This window comes from Eimeria tenella, genomic scaffold, assembly GCF_000499545.2.
Source record: "Eimeria tenella Houghton genomic scaffold, Eth_scaff46, whole genome shotgun sequence".
Classification (NCBI taxonomy): Eukaryota; Apicomplexa; class Conoidasida; order Eucoccidiorida; family Eimeriidae; genus Eimeria; species Eimeria tenella.
The window spans coordinates 153,902-169,348 of record NW_013543380.1 but is presented as its reverse complement, the minus strand read 5'-3'; the positions used below and the strand labels follow the sequence as shown (position 1 = coordinate 169,348).

General features: G+C 51.1%; 3 protein-coding genes across 3 annotated transcripts; 2 read left to right on the top strand and 1 right to left on the bottom strand.

Moving 5' to 3' along the window:
- Positions 1–740: 740 nt before the first annotated feature.
- On the top strand, positions 741–6,948 carry ETH_00028440 (uncharacterized protein; the record flags this gene model as incomplete). Its single annotated transcript, XM_013377121.1, has 10 exons — positions 741–1,155; positions 1,289–1,351; positions 1,476–1,794; positions 1,911–2,149; positions 2,387–3,124; positions 4,665–5,003; positions 5,322–5,387; positions 5,614–5,980; positions 6,286–6,509; positions 6,752–6,948. 10 exons carry the CDS (start codon positions 741–743, stop codon positions 6,946–6,948), a joined length of 2,967 nt encoding a protein of 988 aa, XP_013232575.1.
- Positions 6,949–8,736: 1,788 nt separating this feature from the next.
- Positions 8,737–12,920, top strand: ETH_00028435 (DnaJ domain-containing protein, putative; the record flags this gene model as incomplete). Its single annotated transcript, XM_013377120.1, has 9 exons — positions 8,737–9,375; positions 9,768–9,824; positions 10,519–10,607; positions 10,813–10,874; positions 11,087–11,163; positions 11,624–11,709; positions 11,937–12,069; positions 12,497–12,568; positions 12,696–12,920. The coding sequence occupies 9 exons, from the start codon at positions 8,737–8,739 to the stop codon at positions 12,918–12,920; spliced, it is 1,440 nt and encodes a 479-aa protein (XP_013232574.1).
- A 144-nt stretch (positions 12,921–13,064) lies between these two features.
- On the bottom strand, positions 13,065–15,370 carry ETH_00028430 (uncharacterized protein; the record flags this gene model as incomplete). Its single annotated transcript, XM_013377119.1, has 2 exons — positions 13,065–13,648; positions 14,140–15,370. 2 exons carry the CDS (start codon positions 15,368–15,370, stop codon positions 13,065–13,067), a joined length of 1,815 nt encoding a protein of 604 aa, XP_013232573.1.
- Positions 15,371–15,447: the final 77 nt, after the last annotated feature.

Here is a 15,447-nt window from a genome sequence, read left to right as displayed (position 1 = left end):
TGAAGCTTGTACTGGCTCAGTAAAGCACAAATTCGTTGTTGCAAACGGACACACATTCTTCTTGTGTCACTAGTTCGTCAGCCACAACAAACTGCAAAGAGGTCGCAGCGGGCCACACTTTGGGAGTTGGGGGGAAATTTTGAGAACCTGCATGCTATCAGCTATTTTAATTATTCCTGTGCTTGCTTTTGTGTTGTTGTCACAGCACGACCTCTGGGATCTAATCCCAGTGACAAGCTCTGTAGAGCTGTATTCTGAGGGGTCTTCTTACTAATGAGCAAGTCAGTAGTGTTTGGGAAGGCAGACACTGAAATTACCCATAATGCACTTAAAAAATATGAAAATATACAGACAGTCTAATTTTCGGCTAAGATTTCAAGCACAGGGTGCACCGAGCACTACGGCGGCGCCAGTGGTCAGGCGCCTGTCACCCACATGCTGCCGCAGGGCGTGCATCAGTTCTGATTTACGTTTGGGCCCCAGCGGTCAGCACACACTGGTTTTCTTCCTTTTTCTAACTGAGGTAGTCAGGTAACGAGGAGGAAATTGTTGACAGAGGCAGCATGCCAGTCGGGCCACTTTGTCTCACACATTCGCAAGACCTGACAAGTGCTGTCAACCCCCCTCGGTTCTGACAGTTCATGAGTTCTTTGGATTTTCTTTTTGACTCCAGACTGCTATTTTTAGACTAATGAGCTGGCATTGTATTCTTCCTGACTGTTGATTTATTCTCCCCAATTATGACGCTCCCGGGCAGTGAGCGCTGTCGGCAGTGCTCTACACTGAGAGGGGGTGGTACTGCAATGATTTTGGCCGTGTTGCTGCATTTTTCTCTCTTCTGCCTTTCTTCCTGTTTTTTGAGTGATCAAGATAGCCTTCATGAGCTACTTCTTGGCTCTGATAATGGAGCAGCAGTGGCGTTTTCGAGCCTACTGCCACAACCACAGATGGACAAGTTGGAGATATCTCTCAGCTCCGAGGAGTCGTCAACAAACGAAAAGGAAGACCATCTAACATCTGCGGCCAACGTCAGAAGACTCATGGAATTCATTAGTACCATGAACCCTAGTGCCCGCGGAGAGTTTCATATGCAAGCCAACAGCGGGGTGGACCCCATTGTACGCTTCCTTAGAGGTTGCCTCAACGGACTAGCAGGTGAAAACCAAAAAGTTGTGCTCTTACTTCCAAGAGTTTGGGGAGCTGCATTGACTTTCAGGGTATCCTGCGTGGTGATGCCTACATAATTGCATATTGTATTATTTGCCTTTGCCTGTGCTGTTTCGCCTAGGGAGACTTCTAAAGCTCCAGGACGAAAAGCTTAATATTGATTATGAAGAGTTCAAGAAACAAGGTGATTTTCTTCTCAACTTAACCTGAAGGGACGGCAAGTGCCCGCAACGCTAATAATGGAAACAATATACGCTTACCTCTGCCTCTTTATGGAGCTATGCACACCTGCGTTGGTTTGACTTCAGGCTGCATAGCGTATGCTAAATTTAATCTGGATGGAATGAAAGGAATTGTGGCTCTCTTTCCGTCTTCTTTCCTGGCCCGTCTGACTTTGTCTGTGCCTCACCTCTCCCCCCTCTTTCAGCAAGTCTTGCAGACTCCTTGCGTCACCCCAATCGGTCTGTCGGTGCACGAAAAGAGCAACACAAGTTTGTCACACGAAGGTTCTTTCAACAATAATGGCCAATGCAACAAAGAGAAGGTCGGAGGCAGGCATGACCCCGGTCTGGCCTGCGGCCCCGACGGCGCGGAGCTCTGCGAAGCTCTATCCATTCCCCCCTTCGAGTAAACTTTCAAATTCCCAAAACGTAATTTGTCTACTTTTGCTTTGCCTTATATATAAGGACTCCAGTGACATGTGAAGCATGTGGCAAACTGCTTTCTTGCTCGTGTTGACGCAGCAAGGAAACAGGGAAAAGAAAACAAGGGGCGGCATATTCATGCAGTAGCACCCAGTACAACGCTCTCCCCTTCTCCTGCCATGCTGGGGACCTGACAGGAAAATTTGGCCCCGGGACAGATGTCTCACCCTCTCCCTTATTGGTAGACTTGCGCCAGGTGGCCTCGGACGAGACGGCAGACAATCCTTGTAGTATTGGCGAACATTCACTTCCAGTTGTGATAAGCTGTCACGCCAGTGGTCAGTAGCAGCAACAAACAGATGCCAAAGCACATTCCCCTGCATCGATGGCATTTGCAAAAGCTGCCCCAAGTGATTACGCAAGCTGCACAGTTGTCACATTACTTTTCATTGCTTTTCTTAGAGTTCTCAATTACGTTTGCAAGTGCAACACATACGCATGTCCCCTATGTAGGTTTTCAGCACGTTTGTTCGACTACTGAGTTTATTCGTAGCTGTGCTTTCCTTCTTTTACAGGCCGCAGGCTCGCCTGCGCACCGCTGCAGGTCCTCGGCACTGATCCTCAGCTCGTGGTGCCCACGCTACAAGAACTGGTCTTAGAGATAACGACGGCCCTGCCAAATAGCCCCACAGTGCAAGAGATGATGGGGGCATTGAAGGTGGCAGTAGAGCTAGAGTCAAGAATTAAGTTTCTTGAAGCTTTAGCCACGGGTTCTCCTCTTCCTAAGCCGCCAGTACCACTTCCACCCCCTCCTCGAACCACCACTACTACGTGCGCAGCCACCACAAGCCCCGGTACCACAACAACTACTCCACAACCCACCCCCACGCCCACAACTTCCACGACGACCACCACCACAACCACCACGACTACAACTACCACGACAACCACTACTACAACCACGACCACGTTTCCAACTATTACCACTACGACCACCCCTGTAATTACCACCACCACCAGTGTGACTACCACCACTCATAAAGCAATTCCGGGACCTCCCACCATGCCAGACCCTGTAAGGCCCCCTGGGATGCCACCTCGCAGGAGACGCCGACCCATCCCTCCTCCCCCAGCGCCGGCGCCCCCTCCGGAACCGTCGCCCATCCCCAAGCCTCCTACCCCTACTCCGCAGCCAAATCCAAGGCCCCCCACCGACCCTAACCCTGCACCACAGCCTCCTGGCCCGACTCCACCCCCGCGTAGGAGGCGTAGGAGGCCCTGGGAGCCCGAGCCGCGCACGTACTATGACATCAGTGATACACGCTCTTTGGTATGGAGGCAGCGGCTTTGACGGGGCCGGCGGGCGGCTTCGTAGCTCCCGCACTGAATTTAACTGACTTTTGCGTGGCCTGCAGCAGATACGTAGGCTCAGAATGCCTCGACCGCTGTGTTGCGCGATGCTGCTGCCCCTCAGCATTTTTTGAGGCACCCCAGACCTCGATGACACCTGCAGCAAGGGAATCAGAGCCTAAAAAGAGCAATGCGAGGCTAGTAAACCCTTGCAGGAACGAACCATTGGAGTTTTCGCTGTTCCAGCAATCTAGGGGCAGGAAGCCCAAGTGGAATGAGAAGAACCGGAGAGTCTCATTGTGCTTGGGCGGGAACTTTTTCGTTTTGCATTGTTTATTTTGTCATACTACTTGATTGCGCTTTATAACTTCGGGTCTATAGTTTAGAATTTCGACTCCTTAGTTCACTGCCTGAGGTTACGTTTGCTTCCGCACATAGCGTGAGTGGCAGCGTGCAAGAGTGCGGACTTGTGGACTTCATATCACAATTTTGGGAGCGTAGTCATAAAACCAAATTCTGGCAAGTCTAAACGTACGGGTAGAAAAGCATAACAGATTTAAACCTTGCTCTTCCCAATGGTCGGTGGGACCACTCTCCGGAAACGCGGATGCCAGTACTCCAGCATTTACAACGTGCCTGTGCCTCAAATTGACCACTTGTTTCAGCGCAAAGGCTGCCAAGAACGATGCTGTAACACATTATCTGTAGATTACTAGGAATTCGAAGGAGCACAATACGCAGATTTCCAGGAGCTACAAAAAGTGAGCAAGCACATCCAAGTTCCCCGTGCGTAAGACCGGAATACACGGCAGGACTTTGGAAATCCAGAATTTACACTTCATGAGCAAGATCAGAGAGTCACATTTCATCCAGTGCAAGCACTCAATAGAAGAGAAAGCAAAAGCAAAGCGAGGTGCCATGTGCCGCCGAATAACGCCTCTGTGGCCAATCACAATTCTTCAAATGGAAACTTCGTTTAGTATAAAGTAGTTGAAATGCCATCCAAAAGGAACAATTTGCGAAGTTGTTGAGCCGAATAATCAACGGAAGTTCTTCGCGTAGAGTTTGGTCTTCGTCCATCCCTGGACCGGACTGGTACGATGCAGAGGTGTGCTCAGTGCTGCCTACGCTTCTCCTGCCCTTCGCCCATCTTCGTGATCGGCCACCTCAATAAATTGTCCAAACCATCGAGTTTTAACCTAAAACATTTTCCGCCATTGTAGAAATATATCTGGGGTTCTGATTGAAGTTCGCCCGCGTACAGCATTCCCCTGGGCAGCAGCGCCCCACAGTTGACATCAGGGTCACCTGTGGTGGTGGAAAAGCTCACGCCAATTTTAGCGGCAGGGACAGTGGCGTCACTTGGAACACTTTTTATGTATGCTGCTTGTCTCTTGTTTTTACTTTTTCCCCTCTTTGTCTCTACCGTGTCCCCACATCACTGTAAAATTTCAAGTACAGCAGAAATGGAATTGCTTCCTTCTTTGTCACTTTTGGCTTCAGTGTTGCTTCTTTTCCCCCAGCCGTTTTTTTCAAGCGCTTCTCAAACTGCATTGTCCGAGTTTACGAGCTCTTTCCCAGATGTTCACGCTGTGACAGCTGCTGTCGCATCAAACAAATCCAACACGCAGCCTACAGCACCAAAAGCAGGCTGTTCCGCCCCTCCCTGTGTCAGTGATATCACAAGCGCAGTGGCATTAGAGCTGGAGGTCCCCTTAGCTCGGGAGGAGAACACATTAGCCAGGCATTTTCCGGTCAAGGTAGAAGAAGCTGATAAGCCCGTTTCACATTCACAGCAACGGCTAAAGACAGCAATCGAAACCCTCCTGTCTAGCCTAGAAGGTAAGCAACATATAATTTTTCTCGACTTGAACGTGCTTAATATGGTCCAAACGCGACCGTTGGTGGCCGTCACTTCAGCTCAAGTGTGGATGGAGCTTGGAGGCGAATGAAGCTGCAGAATCAAACAGCAGTGCCTGCTCATATGCTTCAATTTACTCGGCTTCTCTTTTGGAGTTTCTTCCGTGCTTTCTGCCAGGGCAATCTTTCTTTACCTGTGTCAGGCTCTACGTCACTGTATGCTTGTCATTTATCTGTGGCGTTGTTTCAATGCAGCAGGTACAGAGTAGCTGTTGTCTGAATTTGCTCTTTGTGCCTCAGCCAAAGTGAAGCAACTCCGTACTCAACTGCCGCTTCACTACGACGAGCAAAAGTTTAGAGAGCTAGGTGAGCCTCAGACAAGCAAAAAGGCTGGCACTTTTGAATTTACAGTAACAGGTTGATCCCCAGGAAACGCTGCACCACTGTCCTTCAGTTTTTGTATGTGTTGATATGCATGCACTAGAGAATGAGGCAGCTGCAGTTGTAGGGACGGCAGCAGCAGCCCTTCCAGAGTTGTGCTGCTACTGCTCAAAGTGAATATATTTGAATGTGAATTCATTTTTTTTCTCAGGCTGCATCGCGGTGGCGTCCCCCTCCTTACGCGCCTTTAACGGTGTGGTAGGCCTCTTTCCTTCCGCGTTTTTGGCACGTTTGTCGGTCTCTCTGTCGCCCGTCGAGTCTGCCTTCGGTCGCGCATGCAACGGAAGCATTACCCCGTTGGCCTTAAACCTGCATAGTTACAGGAATCCAGCTATAGCTCCAACGGGCTGTTTCAATCTCACAGGTCAGTGCAGCAGCCGCGCCGTGGGCGGAATCTACACACCCACGCCCACAGCATCTCCCACTTTCTACGAGCTCAATAGCAGCAGTTCTGCTGCTGATCCACAAGCAGCGGTGCGGCGAAGTGACTGCGGCGGCCCCTGTTTCACCCCCGGACAGTACGTTGCACTGGCATGACTGAGGTTGCGTGCCTTTTTCCTCTTGTAGGCTGCCTCGTAAGGATCGCAGAATCTGTCAGTTGCAGTTATTTTCCCCTTATATCTCGAAATTGTGCTACTGGTTAACTTTGTCTTTTTCTCTTTCAGCCCTTTGTGTGTCTGACTCATGCTGCTTGTAGCTGCCTTGAACATTTGCCCCCATTGGCGCCCGTTTTCTTTCTGCGCCGCGTGTGATGTCTTTTCACGTATGTGTGGGCTCCTATTCCATCCGTTTGTGTCTGGCTGTGCCTCTGCCTTTGTCGCAGGGGACCGCCTGTGCCGTTGCAAGGCTGCAACCCCAGCACGTATAGGCTGCGGCCTTTTACGTGTCGGCCTGGTCACTTTGTTGGTAAATTTGGGCTGCCGAATGATGTAGCCTCTTCCGCTGTTTTCGCTGATTTGAGAGTTATTGCACTCGACAGACATTCCGAGAGTCCTTGCGTCATAGGCGAGGCAAACCTGCCTCTTGTCCTGTCCTGCTCCGCCACATGTACGACCGGACGCAATCCCCTAGCCCTAATCTGTAGTCCATCTGTTGGCCCTAAGCTCTAAGACCGGAGAAATCAGCATACATCCTCTGCTAACACCCTTTAAGAGAAATGACGAGTGCGAAGCTCTCAAGCCTGAAATATAAAACACTCCCCCGAAAGGTTTCATGCTGTGAGCGCCTGCTGCCGTGACAGCTGTCCGGCACACACAGTGTAGGTCATTACATTTTTACTGTATGTGCAGGCGCAGCCCTGGCTTGTGTGCCTTTCCGCCGCTTGGAGACCTTACAGCAATCTGCCGTATTGGACAGTTTGGATTTGCTGTTGGGAGCAGCAGCAGCAGCAGCAACCGTCACAAATACTAACCAGCAGATGCAGGCTCTTCTTAGCATTATCAGTGAACTTGAAATACGAATCAATTTCCTCTTCTGTGGCCGCTAACACCCGCGCGGCGCATGCCGAGCAGCAAGAGTGTCTCTGGTAAAGCACGCTCCCGAAAAGCCCCGTACTCTCTTTGCTAGCACTTACTGGGAATAGCTTGAGGTGGCCCACAAAATCACAAGACAATAGACCCAAGAGCACTGGCGTAAAAGGACCCTCAGCACAAAACCGTGCTGGAGGGGCCCCTGCCTCCGAGGGCCGGGCTAGATCTGGATGCGCCGTCTCGTTTGGTTGCGGGCGGTTTATTTTTTTTTACTGTGCCATATTATTGGCTTCTATGACATTTTGTAGTTTGATGACGGGGCAGAGAGCAGGGCCAACATGGGAGAAAGGCACAAACAGACTGGCTGAGTAAAACGAGATAGTTAACTCACCATGGGGCTGTATGGCCTGGTGAGTCCAGGGGCAAATAAGGCTACATGATATTACGATAAGGAGAGAAGTGAACGAAAAGGTGAGCAGGCAGGTAGATGGGCCAGATTGACGAACAAACGAAAGGAGGGTTCACCGGAACATCAACAAATATAAGAGGCTAGTACGGCTCCAGAGATGAAATAGCACGGAAATAAAGGGGGACAACACTGCATTATGTACCTCAGAGGGACACCTAAATTTCTGACAGAAGAGCTTGTGCTGCCCGTGTGGGCCTTTTGCTACCTAGCTCTTCTGAACTAGAAGTAGCCCCATTTGTTGTCTTCAGAAACTGCGTCATAGTATACAGAGGCTCATTCAGTGTTGAGGGCGTGCGCTTTCGGAATCCGTGTCATAGTATACATAGGTTCATTCAGTGTTGAAGACGTTGTGCGCTTCGCCATAGAGTAGTAAAAATCAGAGTACGCTGAGTCCGCGTGCAGCGTAGTGAGAGAATTCAAGAGCTTTCCCTTGACACTGAATGAACCTCTGATTACCGTCGGCGGGTCCCTAAACATAACAACTGAGGCTGCTCCTTAATCTAAAAGTCTGGGTGAGTTGTACTAATGAGAGAATCACCGCTGTAGTCCATTGTACAGGGAAGGGGTGTAATCCACAAGCAATGGGCCTCCTAGAGCAGTCGAAGTGACCTTAGTCCCTTACACGTTCCCCTGGGGCCCTACTCATCACTTGATTAAAGCAAAAGCATGGAAACGCCAAATAAAAACTGTATGCGAAGCCGATAACTTATTCTTGTGCCGGAGTATGACGTGTCCGAACAGTTCGCCGCCACTTGGGGCCCCATGAGACTAACGGGAGCTTCCCTCTATACGGTTTTCTATATCCCTAGAGGTAAATTAATTAAATTTTAATGACAGGGCTAAAGTAAAATAATTGGATATGAAGATAAGGGCATCAAGCAATTGCTGTGGCAGGTAGTAAGACCCAAATGAGCACCTGGCATTCTCTGGGGTTCGCCAAGACATAAAGGGTTGGGTTGCACCCTTCCATTATTGCCGTTTAGATCCCCACCTGACCGTTTTCTTCTTTACGTTATTTTTAATGGGCCGCGGCAGCTCCCCTTGCACAGGGCCTCCCCAAAGCCACTCGACACTGACGCAGCAACAAGCTGCTGCCGCGTCAGCAGCAACGAATGCAACGACAGCAAAACAGCAAAGGCAGCCGGAGCAGCTAAAAAAGCAGTAGCCGGGGCCACAGTTGCAGCAGTAACAGCAACGGCAACAACACAAGAGGCGGCGATTGTAACAGTTGCAATATCCGCGCAGGTTGTGGCACGGGTAGTAGCTGCGTCATCAGTGACGGCTGGAGCGCCAACAGCCAAAAGGAGGCAGCTCCATCATTTGTCACGCCCGTCTTATGTTGCTTGTAGACGGCTGCCGGCCGCTGCTGCGGAATTGGCCCTCCTTTCCCGCAGCAGTTGCTGGAGGATGCAACGAGTGGAACATTCGTGTGTTGGTTGCCAGCAGTTCCCCCCGTGCTGTGGCGTGCACTTCAGCAACGATTGCAGCAGCAGTTTCGACCTTAAAAGTGAAGGAAGCAGCAAGGCAGAGGCTACGTAAGCCACGGAATGGTGGGATTCAAGACTTAGGTTCAGACTTTCACCGCCACGTGCGATGCTACTGCAGTAGCGGCTGTGACAGAAATATCCACAGCAGGATCGGAAGAAGGGGCTTCGATAAGGGCTATAACTGGAGTCTTTCTAGCAGCAATTACAGTACTGGCATCGGCAGCCATCACGCCCTCAGCTACAGGCGCAGTAGCAACAGCAACGTCATCGGCGGCGGTGGAAGCGAAGGCGGGAGCACCTCCGACTTAACCATGTCCAGTAGTCTATGTAGGAGGGAAGGCGTGTGGTGGTTTTCGGCATGCTCCGCGCGTCGGCTCTTTGTGGTCGGTGCGTCTTGCTCCGTCTTCAGGGCCTACAGCAGTAGCAGCAGCAGCAGCGCCACTGCGACCACAGCCACCGGTGGTGGGTCTCACTACGAAACTCTAGGGGTAAAACCAAATGCAACTCAGGCGGAAATTCGACAGGCAAGAAGAGACACCAAAGCGTTGAAGGCTGAGAGACACGAATTTGACGCGGGAACAGACAGACGGGTTTAGACAAGCACGCAGAGAAGCAGACAGATACACCTGAATGCAGCATAATGGCAAGGCAGCTAAAAGAAGATTAAACAGGGCAGGAAAACACGAATCTTTCAATAAATAGGCGTGCGACTACGGGCAAACGGATAGACAAAGAAAACAAGGAGCTCGTCAAACGAGATCGCGCTGCTGTGCAGGACAGTGTCTCAGTGTCGCTGCCATACGCTTCTTCTTTTCGTGTTCGTGTATGTGTTGGTTTGCTACTTCTGCATTTTCTGTATTTTGTGGTTTTTAACTTTCAGGCCTATGTGGCACTGGCCCTCAAATTACATCCAGACAGGAACAGAGACGACCCTAATGTTAGATAGCCACGGCTTATCTGCCGATGCTGCTCCTGCCGATCCTCCTACTTTTGTTTCGTTCCATGTGCCGTTCGTTGCCCTTTGTTATTGCTGTTGGCGCTCCTGCTGGTGCCGCCGCTGATGCTGCGGTTGTTGACTTGCAACAACGGTTCCCGTAAAATAATGAGACAGCACTCACTGTTGCCGTTTCTGTGTTTCCTCTATTTATAATTGCTATCTTTTTCTTCTTTTGGATGTCTAACAACGCCATGCGATTAGCCTTGCCGCGCTGCCTATTTGCCTCTGTTCACCGTCGCCTCTGCCTGTGTCCATTTGGGTTTTATAGTGTGTATGGCTGTTTCTGGTCTTGCATTTGCCTTTTATCTGCCTTCCGAGCTTTGGTTAATCCTTATAATGCTCTCATTGTTGACTCTTCTCGATGTGCCGGTTGTTTTTTGCCCGTGCGTGTATATTTATCGCGTCCATCCCCTTCTTCCTGCCATCTTTGAGCTTCGATTTCTTTCTAGCGTCTGTTTGGGTCTTTGTTAAATGAGGATCACCTCTTATGCATATGTGTGCGTGTATCTATGCATCGTACGTACGTATTTCTTCATGTCCCTTCTTTCCCCTTTTGTTTTGCGTGTTTACTTTTTCGCCACCTGTGCCGGCCGCTTAATCCCTGTGGCGTACGGTTTGCGTTGCTTGTGTTCAGGCAGCAATGCGCTTCAATGAGATAAGAGCGGCGTATGATGTTCTCTCCCAGCCGTTTACCCGTAGCCATTACGACAGGCAATGTGAAGGGTAAGGCTAGACCTTCTTCTTCCTGCTATTCATCGCAGCATTTAATGTTACAAATGAAAATTTAAAAATGTGTTTGCCTACTACAGTGATGCTTCTACGAGGGAGTAATCGCCACATATCGACACTCAGGGACGGGGCAAGACATGCTGGCTACTTTGCACCCCTGCCCATGTACAATAGCACTGCAACGTGAAATGCGCTGCAGCACCAGAGGCGTAGGGGCTATGGGTGAGGCGGTCTGGGAGGAAGAGACAGAGGAGCAGCGAAGTGAGTTGCATGCCTGGATTGTTAGGAAGCGAGGTCTTTAGCTTGTGTCGCCGCAAGAGGTGTCTAGAAATATGTTTGGACCCACTTGTGTGTGACTTTTTCTCGGTAACATTTTGACAGCCTACCGGCCGTTCCTTTGTTGCATTGCATTGCCGGTTTACGCATGTTGTTTCGATTTCTTGCTTTTCACTCGCGTCTCTGTTCTGCTGCAGCGCTTAGGAGGGAAAGATACCAAAGATACGCAGCAGAACAACGCAATGACGTTCCCGTGGACGATACCCCAGGAGTCGTGCGTTTAGACTTATCTTGTAGTCAAGCACCGCTAGGACCTTGTTGATGCTGCTTGCCCTATTCCGTCGTGCATTAATATGCCTTAGAGGTAGTTCTGGGTGTTAGAGCGCGGAAAAGACTATTCCTCTCCTGTCAAATTTCTGTGTTTCGCCTGTTTCTGTTCCCGTTTTCGTGTTTGTCTGGATCCGATCTTCGGCCTGGTTTCCTTTCATCAAGTGGCCTGTCCTTTCTGTATTTGCGTCTGCTCTTGTCAGTAATTGCGACCTTCTTACTCTTCTTGGCCTTTTTCTTCGTCCCTGTCTTCTGCTTGTCTCTGCCTGCTTGTTCTCCTGGCTTTGTTTGTTAGTTTGTCTGCAAAGGAGCTCAAATCCTAATCGAATCTAACTCTGGCCGATTTTCACGGCTAACTCTCAGGAAACAGCGCCCAAGTCTAGCATTAGGGATTTTCTCTCTTTCAGGCACCCGTCATCTTATGCGCCTTCCTCACGATTGCCTATTTCTCAGTGGCTTACCCCAAGGCGCGTGAGGCTGAGGAGTGTTACGGGTAAGAAGGATTGCCGACACAAACCCTAAACCTTCGCCATGAACCGCTAGCCCCGATCCCAGTGTCCCCAACCACTACCCTTGGACAAGTATACTTCGGTTATCTCAGCTGTTAAGTAAGTTTAACACCCATCAAGCTTTGGCTGTGGGCTCACGCACACGTGCTGTTGCTCCCCGTAAATTGAACAATTGCCGGACTCCCTATTAAGTTCTTTGTCCTTGCTTTAGGGTTCACGACAGGGTCACCACGCAAGATACGCGGGGAGATACCTTAGTTAGGGCCTTCTACAACCCTCTTAGCTGCCAGTGGGAACGGATACCCAAAGGGCTGGAGGCTCCCCTGCCGTCCGCCTTGCACACGGTAACAATCAGCGCCAAAACATTACACCTTGATGAGTTCAGGCCCCCTTGCAGTGCTGTCTCCTTTCTTTGTTGGCATGTTTTGTTGTGTCCTGTGCATTTGTACATATGGATGTATGCGTCTTCGTTGCAATTTTTCCTGGCGGAGTGCGCCTGGCAATAACCGGGTCGGTATCCATCCCGTTGTTCCCATTTGTTTTTGTGGCTTCGACTCAGTGTTTCGATTTTGCCACCGTATTTTCCCCCTTGTGCATACTTCGGCAGGGTTCGGCGTCTCTTCTGGTGTTCTTTCCAGCCAGTCCTGTTTTCTACTTGTTCACCCCGTTACTGTCGCTGTTTCCGTTTCATTCTTCGTTATTTTTCAACCCCTTGCCCCTTTCTGTATCCCTGTACATTTCCGGCTTTTCTGTGTGAGAACGGTGATGCAGATGTATGCCATACGCCACCCTTCGCTTCACCTCGAAAAGTCCCACATGCCCAAGCAGTTGGCGGTGTCGCAGGTCTGTTTGAACGTTAAATGCCTCTAGCAGTCGCTGCCGCTGCGGAAACACGAAATACTTCTGAGCACTACATGCAGCAACTGCAGCAGCAGCATGGACTGCGTGTCTGTGACTCGTGCTCATGCAGATGCCGCAGTCTCAGACGGAGCCTTCACGTCTTGCTCGAGACCCTATAACTGGAGAGCATGTTTGGACCGACGAGCTTTTGAAGCACAGCACCGGAAGCTGCAGTAGTTCAAGCAGCAGAAACGGCGGCAATAACAGCAACAGCAGCGGCGGTAGTCCAAACGAAGCTCTAGCCTCGACAGCAATTCAAGGGCAGCCCAAAGGGGCCGCAGCACTCTGTAGCTGAAAGCCAGCCAAAAGCCCTCAATGGTTTGAGTGCAGCTGCGCTGCAAAGGCAGGGCCGCTGCTACAGCAATATCTTGCTGCATGGGGCGTGGTGTACTCGCACTGGGCTGAACTGCACGAACTATGATAGTCTTTTGCCAATGGCTTATGCCTCCCCAGGACGTGGGTGTGCGGGCTGCCGGCGTTGCTGCAATTGGCACGATTGCAGTTCTTGTATTTGTAACTGTTGGCAATTTCCGTGCAGCATCAGTTCCCGGAGCTCTGTACGATTGTGGGGCGCTACCTGTAGTGTGTCTTCTGGAGGCTGCGTGCGCAGCCAGGCGTCGCCATAAGGCGCCTTGCTGAACTTCAGCAGATCCAGAAGCTGTGGATCACTAGTCACTGGCGAAGCATTGCCCACGCGATTACAAAAAACATAGTTAATCTCCCCACAACGAGAAAAGCGTAGGGTGGCTACCTGCCCCTTTTGCCCTAGCTGCTGCTCCCGCTGGGGCAGCTGCCGTTGAAGCGGAAGCTGAAGGCACAATTGCAGAGCAGAGCTAACAGAACAGCCAAGGAGAGCGGCGAGACGCTGCAGGGACACGTTGTGCCCCCCTAAAGGTGCTGCAGCAACCACAGCGGCGATAGCACCAGCCCGAAGCGCATCCAGATGCCTGTATACTGCAGCCTGTAGCAGAAAGGGAAGCCGGGCCGATGTGCGCAGTACCCTACATATATTCCCAAGAGATGCTGCGGCAGCCACAGAAGCAGCATGAGACACACGAGAAGCAAACTTTAAACGTTGCTGGATGCCTTATTCCAGAAGCGTCTTCGGCACTGCAAATACGAGGGCAGACGCTTCCTATATCCCACGGGAAAGGGCTAAGCAGGCACGCTGCACTGGCATTAAGTACGCAAGGAACGAAAAAGTGGCGTACGAGCGATTGGTTTTGCACAACAACTGTCAGACAGACGAACAGAAACATACGGGGATCAATGCAAGTTACAGACACATACAGACAACCTGAACACGCAGCAGACGGCAGCAAGGTGCGAGCACGAGACGGAAAGACAGAGAAAAACACAGGGCGGCGATCAGAAGGATCGCCACTAAGACGCATGCAGCCAATGACGCAGTCAAGAGAGTCGGTCATGAGGAGCTTTAGACTCGTCTTGCCACCCACACGCACACCAGCAGCTACTTAGAAACTGAAGCGACCGAATTGCGGGGAAGCGCCCACCTTCGGAGATGAGTCGAAGGGCTAAGCGGCAGAGGCGCAGCTGCTGCCATCCATCATTGCCCACAAGGCGCATCAACCGCTGAAGCAGAAACACCTGCTGCTGCTGCTGCTGTTGCAGGGTGGGCAAAAGCAGCTCATAAAGCATCAGGGCAGCGACAAGTTCATCTAAGCTTGCAGCGTCCATCTGCAGCGCCTGCAATAGTGCAGCGAAACGCTGCCGCTGTGCTATTGGCTGCTGAATCTGCTCTCCTGTCACCGCGCTGGCCACTTGCTGGAGCTGCTGCAGCATTGAAGAGAATGTTCCGCCAAGGAGTAGGCGGTTCAGGCTTGCGGGGAAGGAAGCAGCCCTTCGCGCGGTCTCTGCCTCAGTAGGTTTTCTGCTGCAGACGCTGGCTACTCCTACAGTGCTCGTGCATACAGCTGGCGTTGCATACAGTTGCTGCAGCTTCTGCAGGGCTGGCTTCCCACAAGTGAAGCAACTGTTGCAGCAATTGCAGCTGTATCCGTCCTTTTCTTCTGTGTGGTAGAGACGTCCTCCCCAGAACACCTCCGCAAACAACATAAAGCGGACACTGCGGGACAGCTGGGACACTACTAGTGCAGGCGTCAAATTCTGCTGCTGTTGGTTTTGCTTCGTATGCTCGCACCGCTGCATGTGCAGTAGCAGACCCTGCCGCTGCGCTCTCAGTCTGTCTGCAATGAAAACGAATCCGTTGCGCTGCTGGCACAACAGTACAGTGCACTCACAGGCGCTTGTATTGCCCTTGCGGCTGCTGCATTTGTTACTGCTTCTGAGAAAAGAACAACAGGGCTTTGCATCGGACACACAGAAAGGGAAGACAAGGGAGGTCAATAAATTGCCGAGGAGGTATCCGCTTAACTCCGTGAGAGCCCCTACGGACAACAGTTCACGAAGTACGAGGGGTCCCTTGTTCCCGTGGCTGCTGCCGGTGCAGTATCCGCAGCGGACAAACTGCTGCACGAGACAGCGCCGGGGAGGGGCTTCGAGAGGGCTGAACTGAGCTGCACGTCGGAATGAGGATTCAGAGGGACCGCAGAAATAATGGCGTGCAGGAAACTGGCAGCTTCCGCAACTGCAACTAGTAGCGGGCGCAACAGTATCAGAAACACCTCCTCCTGCTAATTGTTCTGTTGCCGCTGTTGTCTCTGCCTCCGTAGCTGCTCCCGTTGGAGCTGCAGACCGATCTCTTCTGCGAGGTTCATCCCCCATGGCTGTTTCTTCTGTTGTTATTAACATCACTGCTGTTGTGGAGAATCCACTACAGAAACAATATGAAGAGTGGTTGA